At 35.1% G+C, this 23249-nt stretch overlaps 3 protein-coding genes across 3 annotated transcripts; 1 reads left to right on the top strand and 2 right to left on the bottom strand.

Annotated features, from left to right (window-relative positions):
* Nucleotides 1–368: 368 nt before the first annotated feature.
* On the bottom strand, nucleotides 369–3635 carry LOC145558319 (uncharacterized). Its single transcript, XM_081619528.1, has 6 exons — nucleotides 3196–3635; nucleotides 2515–2660; nucleotides 2240–2408; nucleotides 1731–1826; nucleotides 1044–1126; nucleotides 369–897 (listed from the first exon to the last, which is right to left on the bottom strand). The coding sequence occupies exons 1-6, from the start codon at nucleotides 3550–3552 to the stop codon at nucleotides 768–770; spliced, it is 981 nt and encodes a 326-aa protein (XP_081475654.1). The 5' UTR covers nucleotides 3553–3635; the 3' UTR covers nucleotides 369–767.
* A 520-nt stretch (nucleotides 3636–4155) lies between these two features.
* On the bottom strand, nucleotides 4156–5523 carry LOC145557374 (uncharacterized). Its single transcript, XM_081618556.1, has 2 exons — nucleotides 4875–5523; nucleotides 4156–4778 (listed from the first exon to the last, which is right to left on the bottom strand). The coding sequence occupies exons 1-2, from the start codon at nucleotides 5521–5523 to the stop codon at nucleotides 4156–4158; spliced, it is 1272 nt and encodes a 423-aa protein (XP_081474682.1).
* An 8193-nt stretch (nucleotides 5524–13716) lies between these two features.
* Nucleotides 13717–22844, top strand: LOC145559472 (mediator of RNA polymerase II transcription subunit 31-like). Its single transcript, XM_081620897.1, has 7 exons — nucleotides 13717–13978; nucleotides 14454–14549; nucleotides 14666–14763; nucleotides 14861–14957; nucleotides 15108–15186; nucleotides 21917–22176; nucleotides 22283–22844. Exons 2-7 carry the CDS (start codon nucleotides 14503–14505, stop codon nucleotides 22293–22295), a joined length of 594 nt encoding a protein of 197 aa, XP_081477023.1. The 5' UTR covers nucleotides 13717–13978; nucleotides 14454–14502; the 3' UTR covers nucleotides 22296–22844.
* The last annotated feature ends 405 nt before the right edge of the window (nucleotides 22845–23249 follow it).

The following is a 23249-nucleotide window of genomic DNA, read 5'->3' as shown; positions in this document are numbered from 1 at the left end:
GAGTGCAAAATTGACTCTTCATCACCGCCACAAATGGGACATTGTTTAGACATTCTAATATGCCGCCTATATAACTCACCCATGACAGCCAACGGTCCTTTACACACACTCCACAGTCCTAAGAAGCTCGATCCTCTGCACTACTTGTAGAAAAACATGTCTACCAACAAAGTCTCTACATAATGTGGCAATATGTTTAAAGTTGATGTAATACTTTCCTATCTTATATCTCATATTGAGGTAATAGTAAAACTCAACAAATTTTTATTGCAAATGAAATCCCATAAGCAGGTTCATACGGCCTACGAGTTCAATCACTAATAATCTCTATACAAAGAAAGTATTTCATAACTACTAAATGAAGTCAATGAATCAAACTAAATTTTTATTGCTGCAAAACAGAAGGTATGATTATTTATAGGTTCAGGGTGCGAAAAAAATTTGTCCAATATAAAAAAAACCTCGAATATTTCCCTAATGAGAAATTCTGTAGCTCTGAAATTTTCTTTCCTGAAAGTAAAGCAGGTTGAAAGCCCTTAACTTGCATGTTAGCAAGTTTAGCTTGGTCTAAAATGATATCCATCTGCATGTTAATTAGAGGAACCATCTTGAAAACCCTAAACTGCTAGATTTGGCCACAAATATCTGCTTCCTTATTTGTTGGGTAATGTGAAAGCAGCCATCTTCACCTGTTTAACCTTCTTAGAATATTTGGTGTCATATGAGAAACTCCAATGGCAGTTGTGTCAGCATAATGATGCAAATCATCAATCAGACTTCAGTGTACTTTCAAGTGAGACAGGCATTGTTGTTAGTGGTGGCCGCAACAACAGGTATAAAGCAGGACCCAAGAAAGGGATTATCGATAAAGGAAGAAGCCAAGCTGTCTTGTCATAGCTGTAAAATGGAAATAACAGAACATTGAGCACATAAGTCTAATTATGAGGAATTCAACCATAGGTTCTAGTAATTTTCTGATGTTACACTAACGAGAGTCCTAGGATGTCATTATAGGAAAAAAAAAAAAAATCTTAGGATCTTACCATTTTCGTGCTGTCATATCATTGTAAACCCAGAAAGGTGCAAATGCTGATAGAAGAGTGAAATCAAGTGAGGTTGCATGAACCTGAGGCAAGTGGGAAAAAATTGCTAACTGAGCGCATTAACTATGATATGAAGAAATTAGAGTTAGGATAAAAGAAATCTTGATTAAAGAGACTCTAAGACAATCATAATCAGGACTATAGATCCAAATAATTTAAATCATGGTAACTAACTGAAAAGATAAGGCCTTTTGCAGCCTAATATGCTTTTGTCCACAGGTGCTTGATAGAGATGTTTCTATGGAAAATTTCCTTATGCTAAGGCTTTCAAGATAATTGTTATACTACGTACACCCCCCCCCCCCCGGGCCGCGTTCCGGGGAGAAATATCTACTTAAGAATATGGTCGAATTTCATTTGGAAATACTTTCTTTTTAAATCCAAATCATGAATTTGTTGATGAAGGATGTTTAACAATGGGTATAGATTATAGAAGACACCTTTATTGAAAGATCCAAGGGATTACAAAACCACTAACTATCAAACCAAGATTTCAGATCTATTGAGTCAATTAGCTACCAAAGGAAAATATGATTTTATAAGAGATACGGTGCATCTCAATTCTCAAATAAATAAGACATAGGTAAGCAAGAATAAATTTAAGGCACAATCAAGATCGTAGCTTACCAACTTGCTTTCTCTGAAATACTGATAGAACTCCTTCCACTCATCTATTGCCAAGCCTGCATATACTATAAGGCCTAGTCCTACAGCACCCAAGAACTGACAACCAGGAAGGTTAGTTATTTTTGCAAAAGCATACATACAAATCATTCATACAAACGCAAAGACATTTAACAACTATGCAAACATAATATTTTCCTTGACAAGTTCTTAGGATGGGGATGAAACTTAAATGTTTGTAATAACCCAAGCAAAGTGCAATCATGGTATAGTGAAGGGCTCTACAAATGATTATGGTGGATTTACTTTTCATAGATTTCGATTCATATTTATAAAACAATATTTGAATTTCCTCTTAAGTTTTACTCATAACAGGCTGCAACTAATCTCAGACCACTTATTACTAGTTTAATTCAACAAACCATGTCATCTCCAACCAGCAAAAAGCAACAAGATGTGATTCAATATGAAGTATCATTTTCTTTACCTATGTAAATCAAATCAGTTCTTACCCCAGCTGTCAGCTTTGATTCCAAGAAGTTCAGAGGCCAGCTACTTAGTTCGTCTTCTTTCACCGGTGGTGGTGGTGGTCTCCACAGAATGAAATATGGAATAAGAGCATAAACACCTCCAAAAAACGAAAGTGTGGCAAATGGCCACACAGGAATATTGCTTTTCGAGCTGCAGAATAAGAAACACTACATTTCAGGTGTAAAAGAGGTTTCTTATTCAATGGAGCTTAAGATGCTAAAGAGAACATGTCACTTTCGTAGGCACACAAATTCACCTTCTGCCAGAGGGAATCAGTAGCATACTGTAAACAATTGGCCATAAACCCATAATGTACCAAAGCGACACAAGTATTCTATTCATCTCGAATCCATCATCTCCGATCAAGTTAGAGAGCTTCTTCAAGAAATACATGTCCCTAGACTGCAGTCAAATAGAGGCAAGTCGTCAACAATCTAGTGCAACTCTATGTTACAGACTCTTCACTCCTGTAGTCCTATTTTCACTTCAAGTACCCGTGTCAGATACTCGACTCAGCCACATAAAATACAGACACTTGCACAAATAATGCACAATTTAGTAATTTTATCCCATCTAGTCTAATTTGGAAAAAAAAATAAAAAATTCAACCAACTACCTTATGCCACTTTTATGATCCAACACTGTAGATAGTTAGATATAACCATCTCATACAAAAATTACTCGAATAGTCGTACCAAAATTTTCCATATACTTCAAAATCAATGTCAAATGCAATCCAATAACATAGTACATAAATCCTATAATAGCTTAAGTTCAGAAAATTTAACTAATTAACCAGATTATGTAATCAACAAAGATAAAATCATACTGGGTTTGGTTGGGAAAGTGACTAAAAACAAAGATTAAATACGTTCAAAGTTATTTTATTTTGATCACATAAACTCGAACAGATAATCAAGAAAGATAAAAATCATACCGGGGTTTGGTTAGGAGAGAGATTAAAGACATAGTACATGAGTCCAGCATAGAACAAGAAGAGCAAAATTGAGGTAGTCCAATCTCCACCATTACCACCATCTTCATCACCACCAACATCACTTTCACTGGAATCATTATCTTCCAAAATTGGGTCTTTGAATTTTGAACTTAAACAAATTTGGGTATTTCTCTTCTTTTGATATTGATTAATGGGTATCCTTTTGCAGTAGATTAAGTTGAGCAAAATTGGAGGTTTGGTTAATAATAAGGAGTTTGGGTTACAAGGTTTAGGATGAAGTTTAACAGGGCCAAAGCGTAGGAAATTGGAGGAGATGAGGTTTGAATTTGCTATCATTTTTGCTGCATTTGGCTTCTCCACTTTTTGCGCTCAATTTTATCCCTTCCCTCCCGGCGACACGGCTACGTTCTTTAAGATAATTGGGCCAGGCTAGCCCGGGGCACGACATGTCCCAAGTTCCCAACCCACAATAAAATTGACATTTAAGTTGGAGGTTATAACTTGTTTTAAGATCTTTTCAACGATATGTCATATGCCCAATTTTCCTACCTTATTATAAAATACCTTAGAGCACTATCAGCAGAGATAAAAAAAAAAATTCCCTCACCACTCTCTCTCTAACTTTCCCTCTCCTCCACATCAGATTTTTAAAGAAAGAATTTTTTCCATCCCACCAACAACAAACCAAAAAATTCCCTCACCACTCTCTTTCTTACTTTTCACTATACCCCACTATATTCTCTCTCTTACTTATTTTCAATTATTATAATAATTATTATTCATATACTTGATGATAATTAAATTGTGACTTTAATTAATTACGAACTAATTAAATAATAATGATTAGTGGAAGACATAAGTAATAAAACTAGAAATGCATTACATTAATAAAAAGTAAAATATGATTACGATACATGATGATTAAAGCGTCATTAGATTTTAAGGGTTATTGTCACCAAACTTTTCCCAAATGTGCTCTATCAAGTCATCTTTCAAGGATTGATGAGTTCGTCTATTGCGCATAGCATCCCTTATCTCCAAATATTTATTAATGTCGATAGGACGTCCTGTTTGAAACTGAAATGTCTCATCATTATTTGGAGTACCACTTGTACTAGCTTCACCTCCTAGACGTGACATTGGGCGATCTATTTCGTAATATCTTCTTGTTACTTCAGCATTTTTATAAGTATCTCGTTCATCCTCTACTATCATGTTATGAACTATGATACAAGCCTTCATAATGTCAGCTAGCACATCTTCATCGTAAGCAAGAGCTGGTTGTCGTACAATTGCAAACCTCGCTTGTAGGACACCAAATGCACGTTCGACATCTTTACGTGCAGCAGCTTGTCGTTCAGCAAAAAGCTTATGCTTATGAGTTTGAGGATTGGTAAATCCTTGCACAAAAGTAGCCCAACTCGGATAAATACCATCAGCTAGGTAGTAAGCCATATTATATTCATGGCCATTGACATTAAACTTCACTGGAGGTGCTCGACCTTGCAACACATCAGTAAAAACTGGTGAACGGTAAAGTACATTAAGGTCATTACAAGAACCTGGAATACCAAAAAAAGAATGCCATATCCATAGATCTTCATCTGCAACTGCTTCTAAAATGAGGGTTGCATTCTTATTTCGTCCGCAATATTGACCTTTCCATGCATTAGGGCAATTCTTCCACTCCCAATGCATACAATCAATACTGCCAATCATCCCTGGAAAACCCCGTTGGTCATTTCTATACAGGATCTTTCGTAGGTCTTCGTCCGTCGGGCTGCGTAAATATTCAGCTTCAAATACCTTGATGACCCCTTCACAAAAGTTTTTAAGACATTTCCGTGCAGTTGTTTGACCCATACGTAGATACTCGTCAACTGCGTTAGGAGCCACCCCATACGCTAACATTCTCATCGCTGCCGTGCATTTTTGTAGTCCAGACAACCCCAACTTCCCAGATGCATTTCGCCTTTGCTGGAAAAACACATCATTTTCCACAATCTTATTCACAATCTTACAAAACAGAGGTCGTTTCATCCGAAACCTCCGGCGAAACTGACTTTCATTATATACAGGATGATCCGCAAAGTAGTCGTTGAACAATTGGTTGTGCCCTTGCTCATGATTTCTATCCATTTGAATCCGAGTATGAGCATTTGTATTATTACGTTGATCTCGAGGTGGAGGTGTTGGGTACAATATAGATGGTAAGTGATTATTGACAAGGTCGTCAATAACTTGGTGAAATTCTTCATTACTATCAGATGAAGAACTTGAGCTTGAAGAGCTTTTTTGAAACAACATTTGTGTTAATTTTAGTAAATTTATGTGGATGATGTTTTGAATGTGTATTGCAAACCATTCACATAGTCTTTATATTAGAATGAATGAGGCACATTTGTTCATATAGAATGACAAAAATAAGACTACACAATGACATAAATAAGATTACTACACAATGACAGAGTACCATAAAGATTACACAATGACATAAATAAGAGTACCATAAAAATTACACAATGACATAAATAAGACTACACAATGACATAGCTAGATAAGACTACATAATGTCAGAAACAAGACTACACAATGCAATGGATAAGACTACACAATGTCATAATTAAAACTACATAATTAATGTCAGAAACAAGACAATACAATGCCAAGCCAAAATACTAAGTGGTCATTTTTACCCGTACAGTTCCTGGAGTAATTTCTGCTTAAACTTCTCTTCCATTTCATTAAGCGATGTCTTAGACAACAAGACTTGCAATGTATCGAATTTTCGATTCAGTTTATCTGCCTCCATCTTCTCTTGTTGCATTTGGAGATTTTTCTCCTCCAACTCTAGTTGTCTTTGCTTCCTCATTTCCTTTTGTATATCAAAATCAAGTTTCTTTTGTTTAAGGCTTACCTCAACATCACGTTTATCATTGTAAACTTTCATCTGTTCACCAACAACAGTCAAATCTTCTGATGCTAACCCTTTGCCTTTTCTTCTGGCCTTGGCTTTCTTAACACCTTCAGGGCGACTCATACCTCCAGATACAAAGCAACTAGTAGCATCGTCTCTAGTTCTTTTACCACTACCGCTGCTCTCTTCAAGTTCTTTTTCCGCTTTGTGTTCAGCATCAACTTTCTTTCTTTCTTCCTTATTCAGACCCCACCTCATGAACTTTCTCCACTTTGGATATTCATTCACCTTTCCCCACGCAAATTGAAATTTAAAATTCCTTGGCGGATTTTGACAGGACCTTCGAAACAATTCATGGGCATTTTTTACCACATCACTATCATTGTACCCACTTCCCGTTATTTTACCAGCTTCTTCCATAACACTTGCCCAAATGAGTAGGTCAGCAGCCATCCTCCTCCAATGAGTCTCCAACATATTCTTGTTCCACTCTGGAATTTCATGTGGCCGAGATAGATGAGCCGCATCATATTCTCGATGTATATCTCTCCAAAGGTCAGCAAATTTTCTATCTTTGCCAATAATTGCGTCTGTGCAATTGTTGAAGTAAGCCTCAATTAGAGCTTCTTCCTCTTTAACAGACCAGTCACGGGTGTTTGTTGCAACTGGAATTGGCTTATTTCGCTCTGGCGGATACTGTGGTATCTCTGGAACGATTTCTTCTTCATCACTAATGAATTGACTATTACTTCCTTGATAGATTTGTGGAGACTGGTTGTAATTTTGGTGAGTTGGTGGAGTTGTTTCTTCTGGAGGTGGTTGTTGTGGTGGAAAATTAGGAAAATTTGGAAAATTACCTCCAAACATTTGAAAAAACTGAGAAAATTGTGGATGATTCATAAGTGATGAAGGATCAAAGTCGTTCAGATTTTGTGAACGATTGGGATTACTAGGATCCATTTTTACTTTTAAAAAAGGGAACAAAATATCAAAAAAATTTAAGGGAAAAAAAATTACACACTTGAATGATACAATTATGAAATTTAAAGAGTAAAAAACGATATTTTCATAGTATCAAAATATTGAAAAATGGATGTCTATTTATAGATCAAGTTTTTTTTCCGTTGGTAATTTTAGTTTTTTTTTAAAAATAATTTACTGTATACAAAATAGTCGTTTTACACTAAAACGGTAATATATTTACTGTTAGAACAAAGCTCTTCCAAAAAATGACACGTGTAAGAAGATCAATGGCTGACAATTAAACTCACCACAACATTGTATTTTTACCGTTGAAATATTAATTAATGTTAACTTTATGGTGGGCCCCACACAAAATTAATAAAAAAAAAAAGAAAAAAACACAAAAACCTGCGCCATACCCCACCAAAAGTCAGCAACAATCAAGTTGAGAAAATTTTCTCCAAGAGAAAAAAATCTCATTTTTTCTAGATTTTTTTTGAGAAATTTTGTTGGTGGGATACTTTTTTTGGGGGAAAAAAATTCTAGAGGAGAATTTTTTCTCTATTGCAAGTGCTCTTATAAAAAGTGGGAGATTGTGCTTATGAATAGTGCACGGACCTATATGCTCTTTAAAAGGGTTGTTTAGCAATTGGCTTTTTGCCTAGCTTTTGGCTTTTAAGTTTGGTCAAACAACCAAAAAATATGTTTGGTAGTTGGCTTTTTTGTTGGCTTTTGGCTTGTTGGTCCACTTTATCACTAATAAACAGCTAACAATCATTAATAATTTTACCAAACACTTTTGAAAACAGCCAGCTTAACACAATAACTTAAAAAGCCAACCCATACAACTAATACTTCCAGCTAGTCAAACAAGTCAAGCAAACAAGCCAACAGCCAACCGTCGATTGCCAAACAACCCCAAAATGTTTGTTTACGTTTTTACCTACATAGGTAATTTCTTACATTTATGTCCTTCCACATGTACATATATAATGATTTTTGACCTTTCTCTCTCCTTACATTTATACACTTTTATAGTTTTATATTATTTATTTATGTTATAGGTAAATATATTATAGGTAAATTAAAAGTTCACCTCTCATGATTGAAATTAATAAGATGACTCCATTAGCTAAATAGTTGAATTTGAAAGATCTTACTACTCAATTAATTAAATTAAATGGAAAATAAAAAGAAATAATAAAATTTAAAATTTTTGATATTTAATGGGGGTTATAGTTTAATTGCATGACAACTTTACCAACTGGACAAATAAAAGGTTGTTTCTTTGTGAAGGTCAGAATTAACGACTTACACATAATTATGTTTAATAAATGACATTGAGACCAATGAAATGAATCTGATGATTGTGCCCAATTGAAGTAGATGTACTGGGAAGAAAGGAAACCAATATGACTACGATGAAACGAGGAAAAAAGCAAGAAGGAAGTCATGGGAATTATAAGAGTTTAAAGGCTATGATTGGGGCTGCATAAAGCTTTTTCTACTTCATAACCAACGTTTTTGGAAGAAAGTTGCCAATGCAAGCTGATATTTTCTATGATCCCCTGAATGTTAATGTTTTTGCGAGTTGGTGTAACTGTTTCTCTTTTTTAATTTCATATACTTAATCTCATATAATTTATGTAGGGTAATTACTAGGTTGGATGAGAGTATACACTTGCAAATAGTAAATGCTCCGGAAAAATTTTCCATTACTATATGCATATGCAATGTTAAATTACTTCTGTAAATATATATAATATGTGTTCAATGATTTTTGAATTATATTTAATCTATTCCTAATTAAGTTTGTAGATGTTTTAACAATATTGCACTGTTGAATAATTGCATAGATGTTTTCTGAGGAAAACTTGTAAACAACTAGAAAAATTGTGCAGGAAAAAATGAAAAGTTTAAACGCAACCCAATATACAAGTTCCATTAATTTATCAAACTAATTTCCCTAAAAGCCTAATATCATGAAGAGTTTAAACGCAACCCAATATATTAATGAAGAAAGGGCAAGCCATTATGCGCGCATCGCACGTGTTGGCTTCCCTAGTTAATAGAAACGTAAAAGTTATGGTTGTTTTTACAAAGGACGGTCGAAGCTGGGGAAGGAACACGGACGTGCCCTACATAGCATATATATGCCTAGTCGAGTAAAAATGTTTTTGATTTCTAATTTTGGATACACTTTTGAGGCGGCTACTAATCCTATGCCTTGGGAAATAATTTAAGGTTTTGTGTACAAATAAAACAAGGGCACGACATGATGTTATTTTGTCATTTTGTGAAATGCTTGAGCTATTTTTTGGTTTGAAAAGTATAAAACCATGATATGACACAACAAAATACGATGAAATAAAGTTGTCCATTTGATGATAGACATCCAAGTTTAGGCCACTTGAGTCATTCTTAAAAATAGAAGATTAACATGACAAATCAAGTAACCAATAGGTTATAATTCCCGAATGCATCTTGGTCATTGATCAATGCATAGTGTATCAAAGCCTCCTTTTTGCCACATCACCAGACAATAAATGATGAATAAATTCAGGGCAAGTTGACACTGTTGAATATTTACTGATAGAAAGTTTTATTAAGCTAAGAGAAATAAAGGAGTAAGTGAAGATGGGGAGATTGGTAGTGTTGCTCCGGTAAATTTTTCTTGTGTCATTTACACTTGCATGACACTCTTTATATAGCCATGAGTGTTCTAACACTCCCCCTTGAATGCCCATACTTATACATAAAAAGGTATTTGTTGCCTCATTAAAAATCTCGCTAGGTAAAACCCTATGGGATAAAAGCCATAGCTAGGGAAAAAGAGTACAACGATATTGTATTATATGCTTTGGTATACTACCTCGTTAAAAACCTTGTCAAGAAAAACCCAGTGGGATAAAAACCTGATCTAAGGGAAAAAGAGTACAGTACATATAATACTCCCCCTGATTTCAGAATAGTTTGCGAAGATGTCGCATTTCGATTTTGTGAACTAACTGCTCAAATTTCTTCGAAGGAAGTGATTTGGTGAACAGGTCGGCAAGATTGTCACAAGACTGAATTTGCTGGATACTATTTCCTCGACCTTTTGCAGATCATGTGTGAAGAATAGTTTTGGGGCAATATGTTTTGTTTTATCTCCCTTAATATATCCTTCCGTTACTTGAGAAATGCATGTTGTATTGTCTTCAAATATGATGGTTAGGTCTTCTGTTATTGCGTTCATTCCACACTCCTTTTGGATATTACCGATCATTGACCTCAGCCATACACATTATCGTCCTGCTTCATAAAGTGCTATCAATTCTGCATGATTTGAGGATGTCGCGGTCAATGTCTGTTTTGTTGATTTCCATGATATTGTAGTGACTCCATAAGTGAACACATATCCATTTTGTGACTTGGCATTTTGAGAATCCGATAAGTATTCAGCGTCTACGTACCCAATGAGAGCAACATCTTGTTTCGGTTGATAATATAAACCAAGGTCTTGTGTCCTTCATAGGTACCGGAGTAAGTGTCGAACTCCCTTCCAATGCCTATATGTTGGTGCATTGCTTTGCTTGGCTAACAAGTTCACAAAGAAAGCTATGTCGGGTCTAGTGTTGTTAGCTAAGTACATTAAGGCTCCAATTGCACTTAAGCATGGTACTTCTGGACCCAAAATATTTTCATTTTCTTCTCGGGGTCTGAATAGATCATTTTTCATATTAAAAGAACTCACAACCATTGGGAAGTTGGTTGGAGTTGCTTTGTCCATGAAGAATATTTTCAAAACTCTTTCTGTAGAGTTTGATTGATGGACAAAAATACCATGACTCAAGTACTCAATTTGCAGTCCTAGGCAAAATTTAGTTTTCCCAAGGTCTTTCATCTCAATTCTTTCATAAAGTATTTTGCAGTTTTCTTGAGTTCATTTGGGGTTCCAATGATATTCAAATCATCAACATAAACTACAATGATAGTGAATCCTGATTGTGATTGCTTTATGAAAACGCAGGGACTAACTTGGTTGTCCTTGAATCCTTCTCTCATAAGGTATTCACTGAGACGGTTATACCACATCCTTCCAGATTGTTTCAATCCATAAAGTGACCTTTTTAGTTTTATGGAAAGCAATTTTCTAGGCTTGTGGCTTTCTGGTAGTTTTAATCCTTCGGGGACTTTCATGTAAATGTCTGTATTGAGTGACCCATACAAATACGCAGTCACTACATCCATTAATCACATTTGTTGTTCTTTTGTGACTGTTATACTTACAAGAAATCTTAATGTAGTTGCATCAACTACTGGAGAATATGTTTCTTCATAATCAATCCCTGGAATTTGAGAAAATTCTTGGGCTACAAGTCTTGCCTTTTATCTAACTGTCTCATTTTTCTCATTAGGTTTTCTCACAAATACCCATTTGTATCCAACGGGTTTTACACCTGATGGTGTAAGGGAAGGGTTATTTTTCCAAAAACTTCTTGTTTTTCAAGTGACTTTAACTCAGCCAGCATTGCCTCCTTCCATTTTAGCCAATCACTCCTACTTCGACATTCTTCTATTGTTATTGGTTCAATATCATTTTCATTAGACACAATGTCAATTGCGATGAAATTTGCAAATATTTCATCCACGATAACATCTTTCCTACTCCACCGAGTCTTGGTAGAGACGTAGTTCATTGAAATTTTGTTATTATCGATGTTTTGAACGTCTTGTTCATTCCCCATAGGGTTGTCTTCTTGTTTGTGCCCGTTTGGATTATCATCATTTTCTTTACTTTCATCCACATTTGGTCTTTCTTGACCTTCTGACGGGGGAACATCATTAGTCTCATTTTCTTTTCCATCCAATCTTTTCAATTTCCTTGGCTTAGAATATTTTAAACAAGTGGTCTCCTAAGCTTTCTTCGTGCTTGAGATTCATTTTCTATGGCCTTATTACCAGTTGGGATTTCAATACGTGTAGGGGCATTTTCTGCTGGTATATGTGATTTTGTCACCTTCTTTGTGTGTACCAATGCATCAGACAATTGATTTGCAACACTTTGTAAATGAACAATATAATTTCTTAACTTCTTGTTCACACATATTTGTTCGTGGTTCTAACATCAACAATTGTGTTGCATTCCAAATAAGTTCAATTTCTTTCTTATGTGCGTCCACTTTCTCTCCCCCTAAGGTCGGGACTACTGTTTCATTAAAGTGACAGTCGGCAAATCTAGCCGTAAATAAGTCACCAGTTAATGGTTCAAGATATTTAATTATAGAGGGGGATTCAAACCCGACATAAATTCTCAGCCTTCTTTGTGGGCCCATTTTTGTTTGTTGGGGTGGAGCAATGGGAACATATACAGCACAACCAAAGATTTTTAGATGTGAGATACTTGGTTCTCGACCACAAACAAGTTGTAGTGGTGAGAACTTATGATAATCTGTAGGTCTCAATCTAATTAGCGCTGCTCATGTATTATAGCATGTCCCCAAGTAGATGATAGCAATTTTGACTTCATTAATAATGGTCTTGCAATCAATTGTAATTAATATCTTATTAGTGATTAAGCTAGACCATTTTGTGTATGAACATGAGCTACTGGGTGTTCAACATCAATTCCAATTGACATACAATAATCATTAAATGTTTGGGATGTAAATTCCCCAGCATTGTCAAGTCTTATTTTCTTTTGTATGATCTGGGAATTGTGCTCTTAATTTAATAATTTGGGCAAGTAATTTTGCAAAGGCAACATTTCTACTTGAAAGCAGATTGACATGTGACCATCGTGTAGAAGCATCAATTTAAACCATGAAATATCGAAATGATCCGCATGCCGGATTAATTGGCCCACATATATCTCCCTGAATTTACATCCCAAACATTTAATGATTATTGTATGTCAATTGGAATTGATGTTGAACTGAACTGAACTGAGCTGAACTGAACTAAACTGAACTTAGTAATTAGTGATTTTTAACTACGGATTAATGATTTTTTATTATTTATTACTATACATATGTGTATATACATATGTACATATTAAAATATTTATGAAAAATATACTTTATAATTATAATATTTATGGAAAATATATTATAAACATGAAACCCCAAAACATTTTAAACACATATACTATATAATTTAAAAATAAAATAGAATTATGACAAAAGAACACAAAACACTTTGTTGTTTAAATTTTTTTTTAAATTTTTTTTTTATAAAATTACGTTTTCAGTTGCAAATAATCGTTGCTTGTTGTACTTTACATAATTTTATTCGTTTACATGACTAGGGATTCCATTCATGCACCAAGTTGAAGTCATGGAGCGAAGAGAAGATCATACTATGTACGATCCTAACAGAAAAGCAGTTTTGGATATTGTACGACAAGAAATAACTTATCAGATATGGGAGTCCGTTCAGAGGAATGCCGAGGTAATGGAGGAGCTTGGTGGACAAGAAGAAGACGAAGAACTAACCGATTATGAAAATTAGTTTAAGTTGTGTAGTACTCTAATTTTCTCAATGAGTTTAACAGTAGACATGTGTATCAAAAAAATAGAACCATTTGAACAATGAATTGTATCATCATCATCATTATTATTATTATTATTATTATTATTATTATTATTATTATTATTATTATTATTTTTTATTGCAGCTTGAGTTTTGATCATTTACTCCCGATTTTTTTATTTGGGTTTTTAATTTAATGTGAACATTTTTTAAGTTCAAAATTAGGGATTTATCTCTCAAAGTTTTGATCTTTACTTAATTTCCCTTCTCACATGAATTTAATTTGGATTTTTTATATTGCGATTTGTATGTGGTTGATGAAACTTTCAAACCAGTGAATAACCCGCTCGCCAAATCGTCAATTACCTGGTATTTTTTGTTACGTAATTCTGCTTACAATTTGTTTTTGATTTGAATTTTGAATTCTAATTGAATGTCTTAATCAATTAAGAAAATTAGGCTTTGATTAATCTTTTTTAGATATGAAATATCTAATAATACTATATTCCGAGTCATGAAATTTTTTGCATTTTCAATTCTATGAATTTTTTTTAGTTTGTGTGCTTTAATTCATTGCAGTTCCAATTTGCGAATTTAATTTTTATTGAATGTCAATTGATTTTTATTATACGAGTACTTTTTAAATTCTGGATTTATAAGATATTCTTGAAATTGTGAAATTTAATTATGAATTATGAAAATTTCACCAGCCGTTGTTATGGAAATCAAAGAACAATGGAACCTAAAAATTCTTTTGACTAATAACTTATTACGACTACTGATTTGCATTAAAGAATTGAATTTAATAAGCTTTATGTGACTTGAACCCTTTTTGTGATTGCAGACCAGCCAAATTAGGCATTGTTATCATCTACAATTTCATTTCGTTAATTATGGCTTCCTTAGATGATGCTGATGACAAGGCTAAGTCGCCTTCCTCGTAAATTTCTTATCTTATTTTTGCTCCCCGAATATCCTACTCAAATCCCTTTTGGCTCTTTTATACAGCCATTGCTAGTCCTGACCATGTTTTGCATTATGGATGTGTATTTTCAGGCCAAAAGATGTCTATAAGGATCCAGATGATGGGCGCCAACGCTTTTTGCTTGAATTGGAATTTGTTCAGTGTCTTGCAAATCCAACTTACATCCATTGTATGTCACATCACTTATGTTAGTTATATCTAGTGAGATGAAACTTGGAGTTGTGCTGTGAACTGTTTAATTAGTTGAAAAGTATTTACATGTGCAGATTTGGCTCAGAATCGCTACTTTGAAGATGAAGCTTTCATTGGTTATCTGAAATACCTTCAGTATTGGCAGCGGCCTGAGTATTTAAAATTTATTATGTAAGCATTATTTAACCATTTAAATGGTTGATTACCTGAAAGTCTGAACACATGTATATTTTGCCAATTTGATGATTTTGTAATGGGAAACTTTGTTGGCTATTCTTTTTTTTCTTACTTGCTTGTCTAACATGACCTTGTCTAATTCAGGTATCCGCACTGCTTGTACTTCCTCGAACTTTTACAAAATGCTAACTTCCGCAATGCTATGGCTCATCCGGGGAGCAAAGTACGTTTTGTTATCTTTCTTGTTTGTCTTGATGATGCATTTAAATGCTGGTAATAAATATAAAGGAATGAATATTTGTTGACCTGATATTGTTTAGTGTTTACCTACCATTTAGAGCAAAGACTTTTGTCCTACGCTCCTATTTATGTTGCCTGTTCCATCAATTATTCTTTTTTTATAGGTTAGAGGAGTACAATGTTACACATTGATTTGGGGAAAATAGCATGGTTTGAGTCAATTTGTCAATGGGCCCCCATCTACCATTGCTGATATATGGGTTATACTTCTAATGTTCTACTCCGTAGTCACAAATTCACTATAAGAGAATTTAATAGAGCTCATATTTGTTCACCTAAAAAGGGCAACTTACAAGAAAATAAGTATAGTTAAGGATCAATAATTCTATATAAGGGTCATTAGCTCTAGATAAGGGATGCCAAGTTTATTACTGATCATAAGGTGCTTAAGTTCTGTTAAGTTCAGATTAGATGATTTAGATCAAATCAGTTTTAATAAACTTGAGATAAGGTAAATTTAGGTGAAAAGAACAAAGTGCTGATAATCTTCAAAGTAAGACTCTAACTGTATCATAAATGGTGTTATTACTCAGTTGAAAAAAGAAGAAATCTGACCAATGTACTTGGAAGATTGTACAAACTGCAAAGAACATGTGTTATATGAATACATCTTCATTTTCATATAGCCTTTGGTTCCAGAGTTTAGACATCATTTTCAAAGAATTTTTTGTCACAATTTGATTGCTATTGCGAATGATGATGCTGGAATGCTCTTTTCCCAGCTTTTCCCTCCCTCGTGAGATGAAAGTTGAGATGTTAAAACCTCACAAGCTTAGGATGTGAGTTACTGATTGTGATCTATCTATATGGCATTTTGACTTATTGTTTGTAAATAGGCTTATCACAGTAATGTGAATGGAATTCCAAGTTTGCGACTTTTTCTTTGTTACACTCTTTCCATCTACAAATGAGTGTCTCCTTTGAGTTTTTCTCTTGTGCATCTTTTTTTTTCATTGTTAAACTAGCTGTAGGCCGGGTATTGCCCGTCCAGCAAATCAACTTTATTTTACGCTAATAATGAGTGTAGCTTAAAACTCTGAAGGAAAGAGAGACAGAGATTAACCCTACAACATATGAAAGGAATAATTATAAAGAGAGAGAATGAAAGCCCTATAGATTCTACTCATTTTAGTATTCTAAAATCCTTTAAAATAAAGAAAAAATTGAAAATGAAAATTCCACCTTTCACTGACTTGCTCAAAACCATCCCACTTTTGAATAATATGGAAATAATCCTACCTTTAACATTAAATTTCTTAAAACATGCCTTTTGACCTACAACTTGTTTAATAGGTTAATTTTGTATTTTTTATTCTTATTCTCTCTCATCCCTCACAAAGTCACAACCCTCTCACCACCATGACCAATTGACCACCAATGCTATCAGCTCTTCACTCGCCCGATTATGATGAGCCGCATCGGTCACAAGTCTCACAACCCGCTAAGGAATAAAGTCAGACAATCTCGACTTAGTCAAAGGAGAAGACTAGGGATGTCAATGGGGCGGGACAGGGTAGATGTTGGCCTTCCCATCCCCATCCCCACCTAATATTTTCATTCCCATCCCCATCCCCATCCCCGCGGCGGGTCCAATTTTCATCCCATCCCCGCCCCACCGGGTACAACTCCAAAACCATCCCCTCCCCGCCCCACCGGGTACAACTCCAAAACCATCCCCTCCCCACCCCCACCAAAGACCCGCCTAATCCCCACCCAAGATCCACCTAATATCCGTATCTCAAATACACAATCTTACATAATTAATACGAATTATAAAATAAAACATATATACACATTTTTGTGTTATCTGTTTGGAGGAGAAAGATTTATGTTGATGACTACACGGAATAATCAAATTTGGTTCATGTTAGCCGACCCCACTTTTGGGATTAAGGCTTTGATTGATTGATTGATTGATTGACACATTTTTGTGTTATAATATAAGTGTCGTACAAAGTATTATAATTAATATTGTATTTCATGTAATTATTTTATAAATAGAATAAAAGTATGTAATTTTGCTTTAAAAGATATATAGATGTGGGTATGAGGTGGGGATGGGGCGGGTACGAAGTGGGGCGGGTACAACTTAAAATCCACTCCCGCCCCATCACCCATGGCGGGTATGGTTTTTATCCTCATCCCCGCCCCACCACCCGCCAAACCGAGACCCATCCCCGCCCCATTGGGGCGGGGATGGGGCGGGTCTCTTACTTGACCCGCCCCACTGACATCCCTAGAGAAGACCTTATTAAGTCAACCCACACATCACGACCTCGTTCGCAAGAATACAGTAACACATTTGCAAGTCTAAGGGCCACATTGTTCCCCCCAAAAGTCCAATGTCAACCTCTTTTCTTGCTTATATCTTAGAGCGATAGCAAACATCAACAATGGTATCTTTGGAAACACTATGGCGATATTTAATACCCATAATATCGCCACAAATATCCCCAGCAAAAACACTAGAGCAAGTAGAGCATGGCATCGAAATAGAAAACAAAGGAACACCGAATCGGTAACACAACACACACCGATAAGTCTTAGCATTCATCGTCTATCTTATCCCTGAAAAAGGGATCGCCCGAAGCCAAGCCGAGGTGTGTTCTCCTTGTTGCGACTTCCATAAAGCTGACAAGGAGATAAAGAAAATGTGGATTTGTAGTAACCTTTGAGAAATATAAATCTATCAATTTCTTCATAAGTTTTGGGGCAGCGACCTCACCGGGACTACTTTACTTTAAATGTCAAACTCTCCACTGTTCTATTAAATATACTCATCGCATAGTCAAAGACACAACTAGAACCAACAATACCAGCATGTCGTAGATGCTAGTCTGTAAGCTAATAAACTACAAACGAGAAGCGAAAAAGTATAATGCCGAGCATTACTTGCGGAATAAACATCAAGCACTCCACACACAAAAGGTAAGGTGGCAAGTTGCACTAGCCCGAGTCAGTTGCAATACACTCAAAGGGAGACCGAAGAGCCCCATCAAATGTGCGGTGGGCCGCCTCAAAAACACAAGAAGGACAAGTACGCAAAGCAAAGTAGAGTTTTGAAAAGTATCAACAACGGACACTTAGGATCACCAAGCTTAGCAATCTTATTAATAAGCACAATGTTCTTGGTCACTCTTTGCCTTACAAGTTCACCACTGAAAATAGAGTCGAAACAGGCCACAAAGCAATTCAACACCACATAGAGGTCGAATGTCAGGTGAAGAGACACCCACAAGCCACAAAACTTCAGTTTTTTCCACGTTAAGGTAGTCTGAAATGAGTCCTATCCTCCATAATCAAATCCATAAAAAAATAGCAAATACTAAAAAAAAATAACAGCATAAATAGAAAAATAACAACTAATAATAGCAATGATAAACAAATAATAAGGTTCTAGAGTTGATTATGGAGGATGAGCCTTGTTTTGGACTACACCTCAATGTGAAGAAACTAAGTTTACCCGGCCTTTATGTGGTGTTAAATTGTTTGGTAGTCCCACCAGTTTCGACTCCATCTTTAGTGGTGAGCTTGTGATGTAGAGAGTGACCAAGAACATTGTGCTTATAAATAAGGTTGCTAAGCTCGGGGATCCTAAGTGTGAGTTTTTGTTACTTATGGTGTGTATGGACATTTCAAAATTCTACTTTGCTTTGCTTACTTGTCATTCTTGTGTTTTTGAGGCGCCTCGGCGTTCATTTGATGGGCTCTTTGGTTTCCATTGGAGCGTATTGATACTGCTTCGGGGCCAGGATTTGGCGATTGGCAGTGTAACTTGCCACCTTACCTTTTGCGTTTGGAGTGCTTGGTGTTTATTTCGCGAGTGATGTTCGTCATTATGCCTTTTCATTTCTAGTTTGCTAGTTTGCATACTAAGCATCTACGATATGCTAGGATTCTTGGCTCTGGTCGTGCCTTCAACTATGAGTTGAGTCTATTTAATAGAACCACATAAGTAAACCTAGTGAGGTCGCTGCCCTAAAACCTATGAAGAAATTGGATGATATATATTTCACAAAGCTTTGTTGAAGTCTTAACAAGGAGAACACACGTTGGCTTGGCTTCGAGCGGTCCATATGTCAGGGCTAGGATAGACGTGAATGCTAAGACTTATTGTTGTGCGTTGTGTTACCAATTAGTTTTCCTTTGTTCTCTATATCGACGTCGTGCTCTGCTTGCTTTACGACATTTGCTAAGGATATTTGTGGTGATCATGTCGTGTTGTGTACTGGTATTATGGGTATTAAACATCGCCATAATGTTTTTCGAGATACCATTGTTGATGTTTTCTATCGGTCTGATATATAAGCAAGAAAGGAGGTTAACATTGGACTTTCAGAGGGCCACAGTGGTTTGCATATGTGTTACTTTATTCTTGGGAACGGGGTCGTGATGTGTGTGTTGACTTGACAGGGTCTTCTCCTTTGACTCAGTCTGGGTTGTCTAACTTTGTTCCTTATCGGGTTGTGACTGATGCGACTCATCGTAAGCTGGTTAAGTATGAAGCTAGTTGACGGATGATGGGCTATGGTTTTATTCCTTCCTCTTTTTCTTCTCTTGGAGAATTAGAGAAGGAGATTATATTGCCGAAGCGGGTTTAGAAGTTATCGAAGACTCAAGACATTGGGACACATGGTGCTGCCCATGTCTTCACTAGGATATGCTTTATTGTAGCTAGAGGAGTGGGGCCGTCTCGGTTTCCCACCAATTTTTTTGCAAGTTAAATGACTTTGTCTATTTTTTATTAATAATAATAAGTATTTGATATGAACTTATCTCTTCTGAACTTATTTTTTCTGATTGAACTTATTTGATTTGATGTGAACTTAAATTTTTTTTTTTTTTGATTTGGTCTTAATTTATTTGATCTGATTTGATTGGAATTTATTTTTTCTGATGAACTTTCTTTTAAAACTATCATATTATTGATAATAATAATATTAACCATTACAATAACTGTTCAATACTTGTTTTTTCTGAAAGAAGTAACAATAAGTTGAACTAAACAAAGGCCTTACTAAGGGCTCTAAGTCTACTATTCGGTACAGTAAAGGCTTGTTTAGTTTATCTTATTTTTGCTTACTAGTTATAATGTGTGCGCGCGGTCCTATTAGCAATGTATTTGTGATGATTGTGAATTGGGTTATGTAGAAGTTATTCTCGCAATAGCAATTTGAAAAGTCATGTAGTCTTCTCAAAAGTAGAATTTATATGTGTTTCAATTAAGCATTAAGTGATACCCTAAGTCTATTCTAATAAAATGAAATTGGGAAGAATTGTATTAACTTCATATTGAGAAATTGTATCTGATTACGTTTTGGAAAAAATTTTGGGGTTGAGAGGGATTTTCTTGTAAAATATACTCCAAAATACTAAACTCAACTCAAAGCTAATGTAAACCTATGCTGCAATTTTCCATGTAACAAATATTATTGAATGCAGGTTAAAAATTAATCTAAGGATGTTATCTGTATAACATTGAATTATATGTTTGCTGATTATGTATGTTATAATGTTATATCCACATGAGACACTAAATTATGGATGTATGAAGAGAGTTGGTTCTTATAATGTGTAGTTCTTTAAGTGAGGAATGGGTGAGTAATCGAAAACCGAGGACTTGAAAGTTAATATTCTTATCGATGATTTGAAAACCAAAGCTCTTGGAGACTTGACTTTGATCATTGTGACACTTTCAACGGCTTGAATCTGCCCCCAAATCATTATTAGTTTGACACTACTTTGACTCCCTTGACTTTGGAGAGTTGCATAAGAACTATGAAGGGGCTTGACAATTTCAGATGCCATGCTAAATTCCTGTAAATCATTATTACTTTCTTATTGCTTTGCCCATTTAGTTGTTGGTTGTGACAATACCTTTTACTATCTTCTAGGTTGGGCGGTAATATGGTAGGAATGGTGATGAATTTGTGTAATTTTGCAAGCGAATCAAATACTAATGTCTATGATAATGGAACCTCGTCTTCATCTATAGGATTTTCTTCATAAATTTATATTCATTGTCATTCTAGAAGTATGACCGAGTGCTAGTGAAATTTTTTTAAGGATAGAGTTACCAACTTCCATCTTGTTCTGAACTTTAGTATGGGATTTTTTGTTTTTTTCATCAAAAGTGCAATAAAGCTCGTTGTCATTACCTTTATTTATTACTCCCTCCATTCCATTTTGTTTGTCCCATTTTCCTTTTTGCACAGTTTTCAGTGCACAAATATTTAAGCATTAGTATCTTAATATGCATTGTAAAAGATTGTACGAAGTTGATAATTAAAATCTACACATCGATATTCTCATAAAAATGCCTTACGTATTTTATCTTATATTTATCATAAACTCATAATTAAAGTTTCTATCTTTTCAAGCTGAAAATTCTAAATGGGACAAACAAAAAGGGTGTGGGAGTATCAACTGCTACACTAGCGTTCTTGATAAAGTCTTTTTCCCCTTTACTCTTTACCAAAGTTTTCAGTATGAATTGGACCAATAGCTGCACAACTTAGACACAATTCTTTCCAGATGTAATTGATGATTTTTTCAGCAGCTTAATGCAGTAATGTTTGTCACTGAATTTCATGGAAGAAATGATTTTGTTTTAGGTTTCTTTTACTTAATCTGTAAATACTTTAAATTTTCAGGAAGTGGCACACAGACAACAGTTTTATTTCTGGAAAAATTACAGAAACAATAGGCTGAAGCACATTTTGCCAAGATCCCTTCCTGAACCTGCTCCTGCACTTCCAGCTTCAACTGCGGCGCCATCATCCATTCCTCCTGCTATTCCTCCCACATCTGCTCCCTCTCCAGCTCTATCTCCAATGCAATATGCAATCCCTCCTGGATCTGGTGTTGCAAAAAATGATACAAGAAACAGCGGTATTGATAGAAGAAAGAGAAAGTAAGTTTGCTAATTTTTGTAGGATCTTTAAAGTTGACATCGTGCAATTCAAAGGTACACATATAATAAAGGTGCACAGATACTGATGCAAATGAAATGTACACAGGAAAGAAGGATAGCATCTTGATTACTGGATTTGTTATTGGTGGATTGAATCTCAACCATTCTAGGAAGCAGGAGTTTGTTTAGACTACTTGTCACCAATGGTAAACCACCACTTTATATCTCTTGTTTTAGCTCATCAAATCTTTCCTTTCATCAATCAAACATCTCAAACAAACAATATCTTAAAGTAATAGTACTTAGAAAGTGGACTTAAAGTCCTCTCTAACAAAGCTTTCCATGAAAAAAAAGAGGAAAATTTTGTTCTTTCGAACTAGTAATGGTAGAACCTTATTGACAAATGTTGCTTATATGCATTGGTGTCTTAGAGCCTTCTAAAATCCCTGCATTGTAAGAATTAGTGTACCTACTAATCTTTTGAGAGAATTCCTCTCAATGCCTTTTTGGCATTTTCATATGGAGTACGACAAGAGGGGATGAACTTGATTGTAGAAAACTCTTCTCATGTTTCTCTAGTTAATGTTGCTAATTGTTGTGTAAATATGACACATCTTTTTCCCATGTTGGTATACTGTCTTGTCCTTCTTGGTTTTCAAAAACCACAAGATACCTTTGACTTTGGTTATTAGACCTCTAAACTTCATATGTAGCCACACGATACATGTGCTTCTGGACTAGCTTATGTGTTGCAAGTTCAGTTTGGTGTGAAAAAGCAGAGAAAGGGTTTTATTTATGGGAAAAGAAGAATCTGTTCATCATGTTTGGGGATGTATATGAGTTGGGTGTTTTCATTCTTGTAATTTTAATTTGAAAGTTTGATATAGTCATTGAGCAAAAAGTAGGTTATTGTGCTTTACGAGATGCCTTCTAGTTTGTAGATCAGAAATGAATGTACCCCTCTAGATAATACAGACTGTGGTGGGTTTTTTTTTTTTTTTTTTTTTTTTTTTTTTTTTTTTTTTATTTTAATTTTTAATTTTTTATTTTTTATGGAAAAAAAGATTATCTGA

This window comes from Chenopodium album, chromosome 9 (assembly GCF_948465745.1).
Source record: "Chenopodium album chromosome 9, dcCheAlbu1.1, whole genome shotgun sequence".
NCBI lineage: Eukaryota > Viridiplantae > Streptophyta > Magnoliopsida > Caryophyllales > Amaranthaceae > Chenopodium > Chenopodium album.
The sequence above is the reverse complement of the archived record's forward strand: the minus strand, read 5'-3'. Positions and strand labels throughout refer to the sequence as shown.

What these genes read in the sequence shown, in the direction of transcription:
- LOC145558319 (XM_081619528.1), bottom strand. Translation starts at nt 3,552, where the DNA reads ATGATAGCAAATTCAAACCTCATCTCCTCCAATTTCCTACGCTTTGGC. An exon ending in TCTCTCCTAACCAAACCCCG is followed by an intron (nt 2,661 to 3,195) that starts GTATGATTTTTA and finishes ATTTGACTGCAG; the next exon opens with TCTAGGGACATGTATTTCTT. An exon ending in ATTTCAGAGAAAGCAAGTTG is followed by an intron (nt 1,127 to 1,730) that starts GTAAGCTACGAT and finishes CACTTGCCTCAG; the next exon opens with GTTCATGCAACCTCACTTGA.
- LOC145557374 (XM_081618556.1), bottom strand. Translation starts at nt 5,523, where the DNA reads ATGTTGTTTCAAAAAAGCTCTTCAAGCTCAAGTTCTTCATCTGATAGT. An exon ending in TTGCCCTAATGCATGGAAAG is followed by an intron (nt 4,779 to 4,874) that starts GTCAATATTGCG and finishes TTGGTATTCCAG; the next exon opens with GTTCTTGTAATGACCTTAAT.
- LOC145559472 (XM_081620897.1), top strand. Translation starts at nt 14,503, where the DNA reads ATGGCTTCCTTAGATGATGCTGATGACAAGGCTAAGTCGCCTTCCTC. An exon ending in AAATCCAACTTACATCCATT is followed by an intron (nt 14,764 to 14,860) that starts GTATGTCACATC and finishes TTACATGTGCAG; the next exon opens with ATTTGGCTCAGAATCGCTAC. An exon ending in GAGTATTTAAAATTTATTAT is followed by an intron (nt 14,958 to 15,107) that starts GTAAGCATTATT and finishes TGTCTAATTCAG; the next exon opens with GTATCCGCACTGCTTGTACT.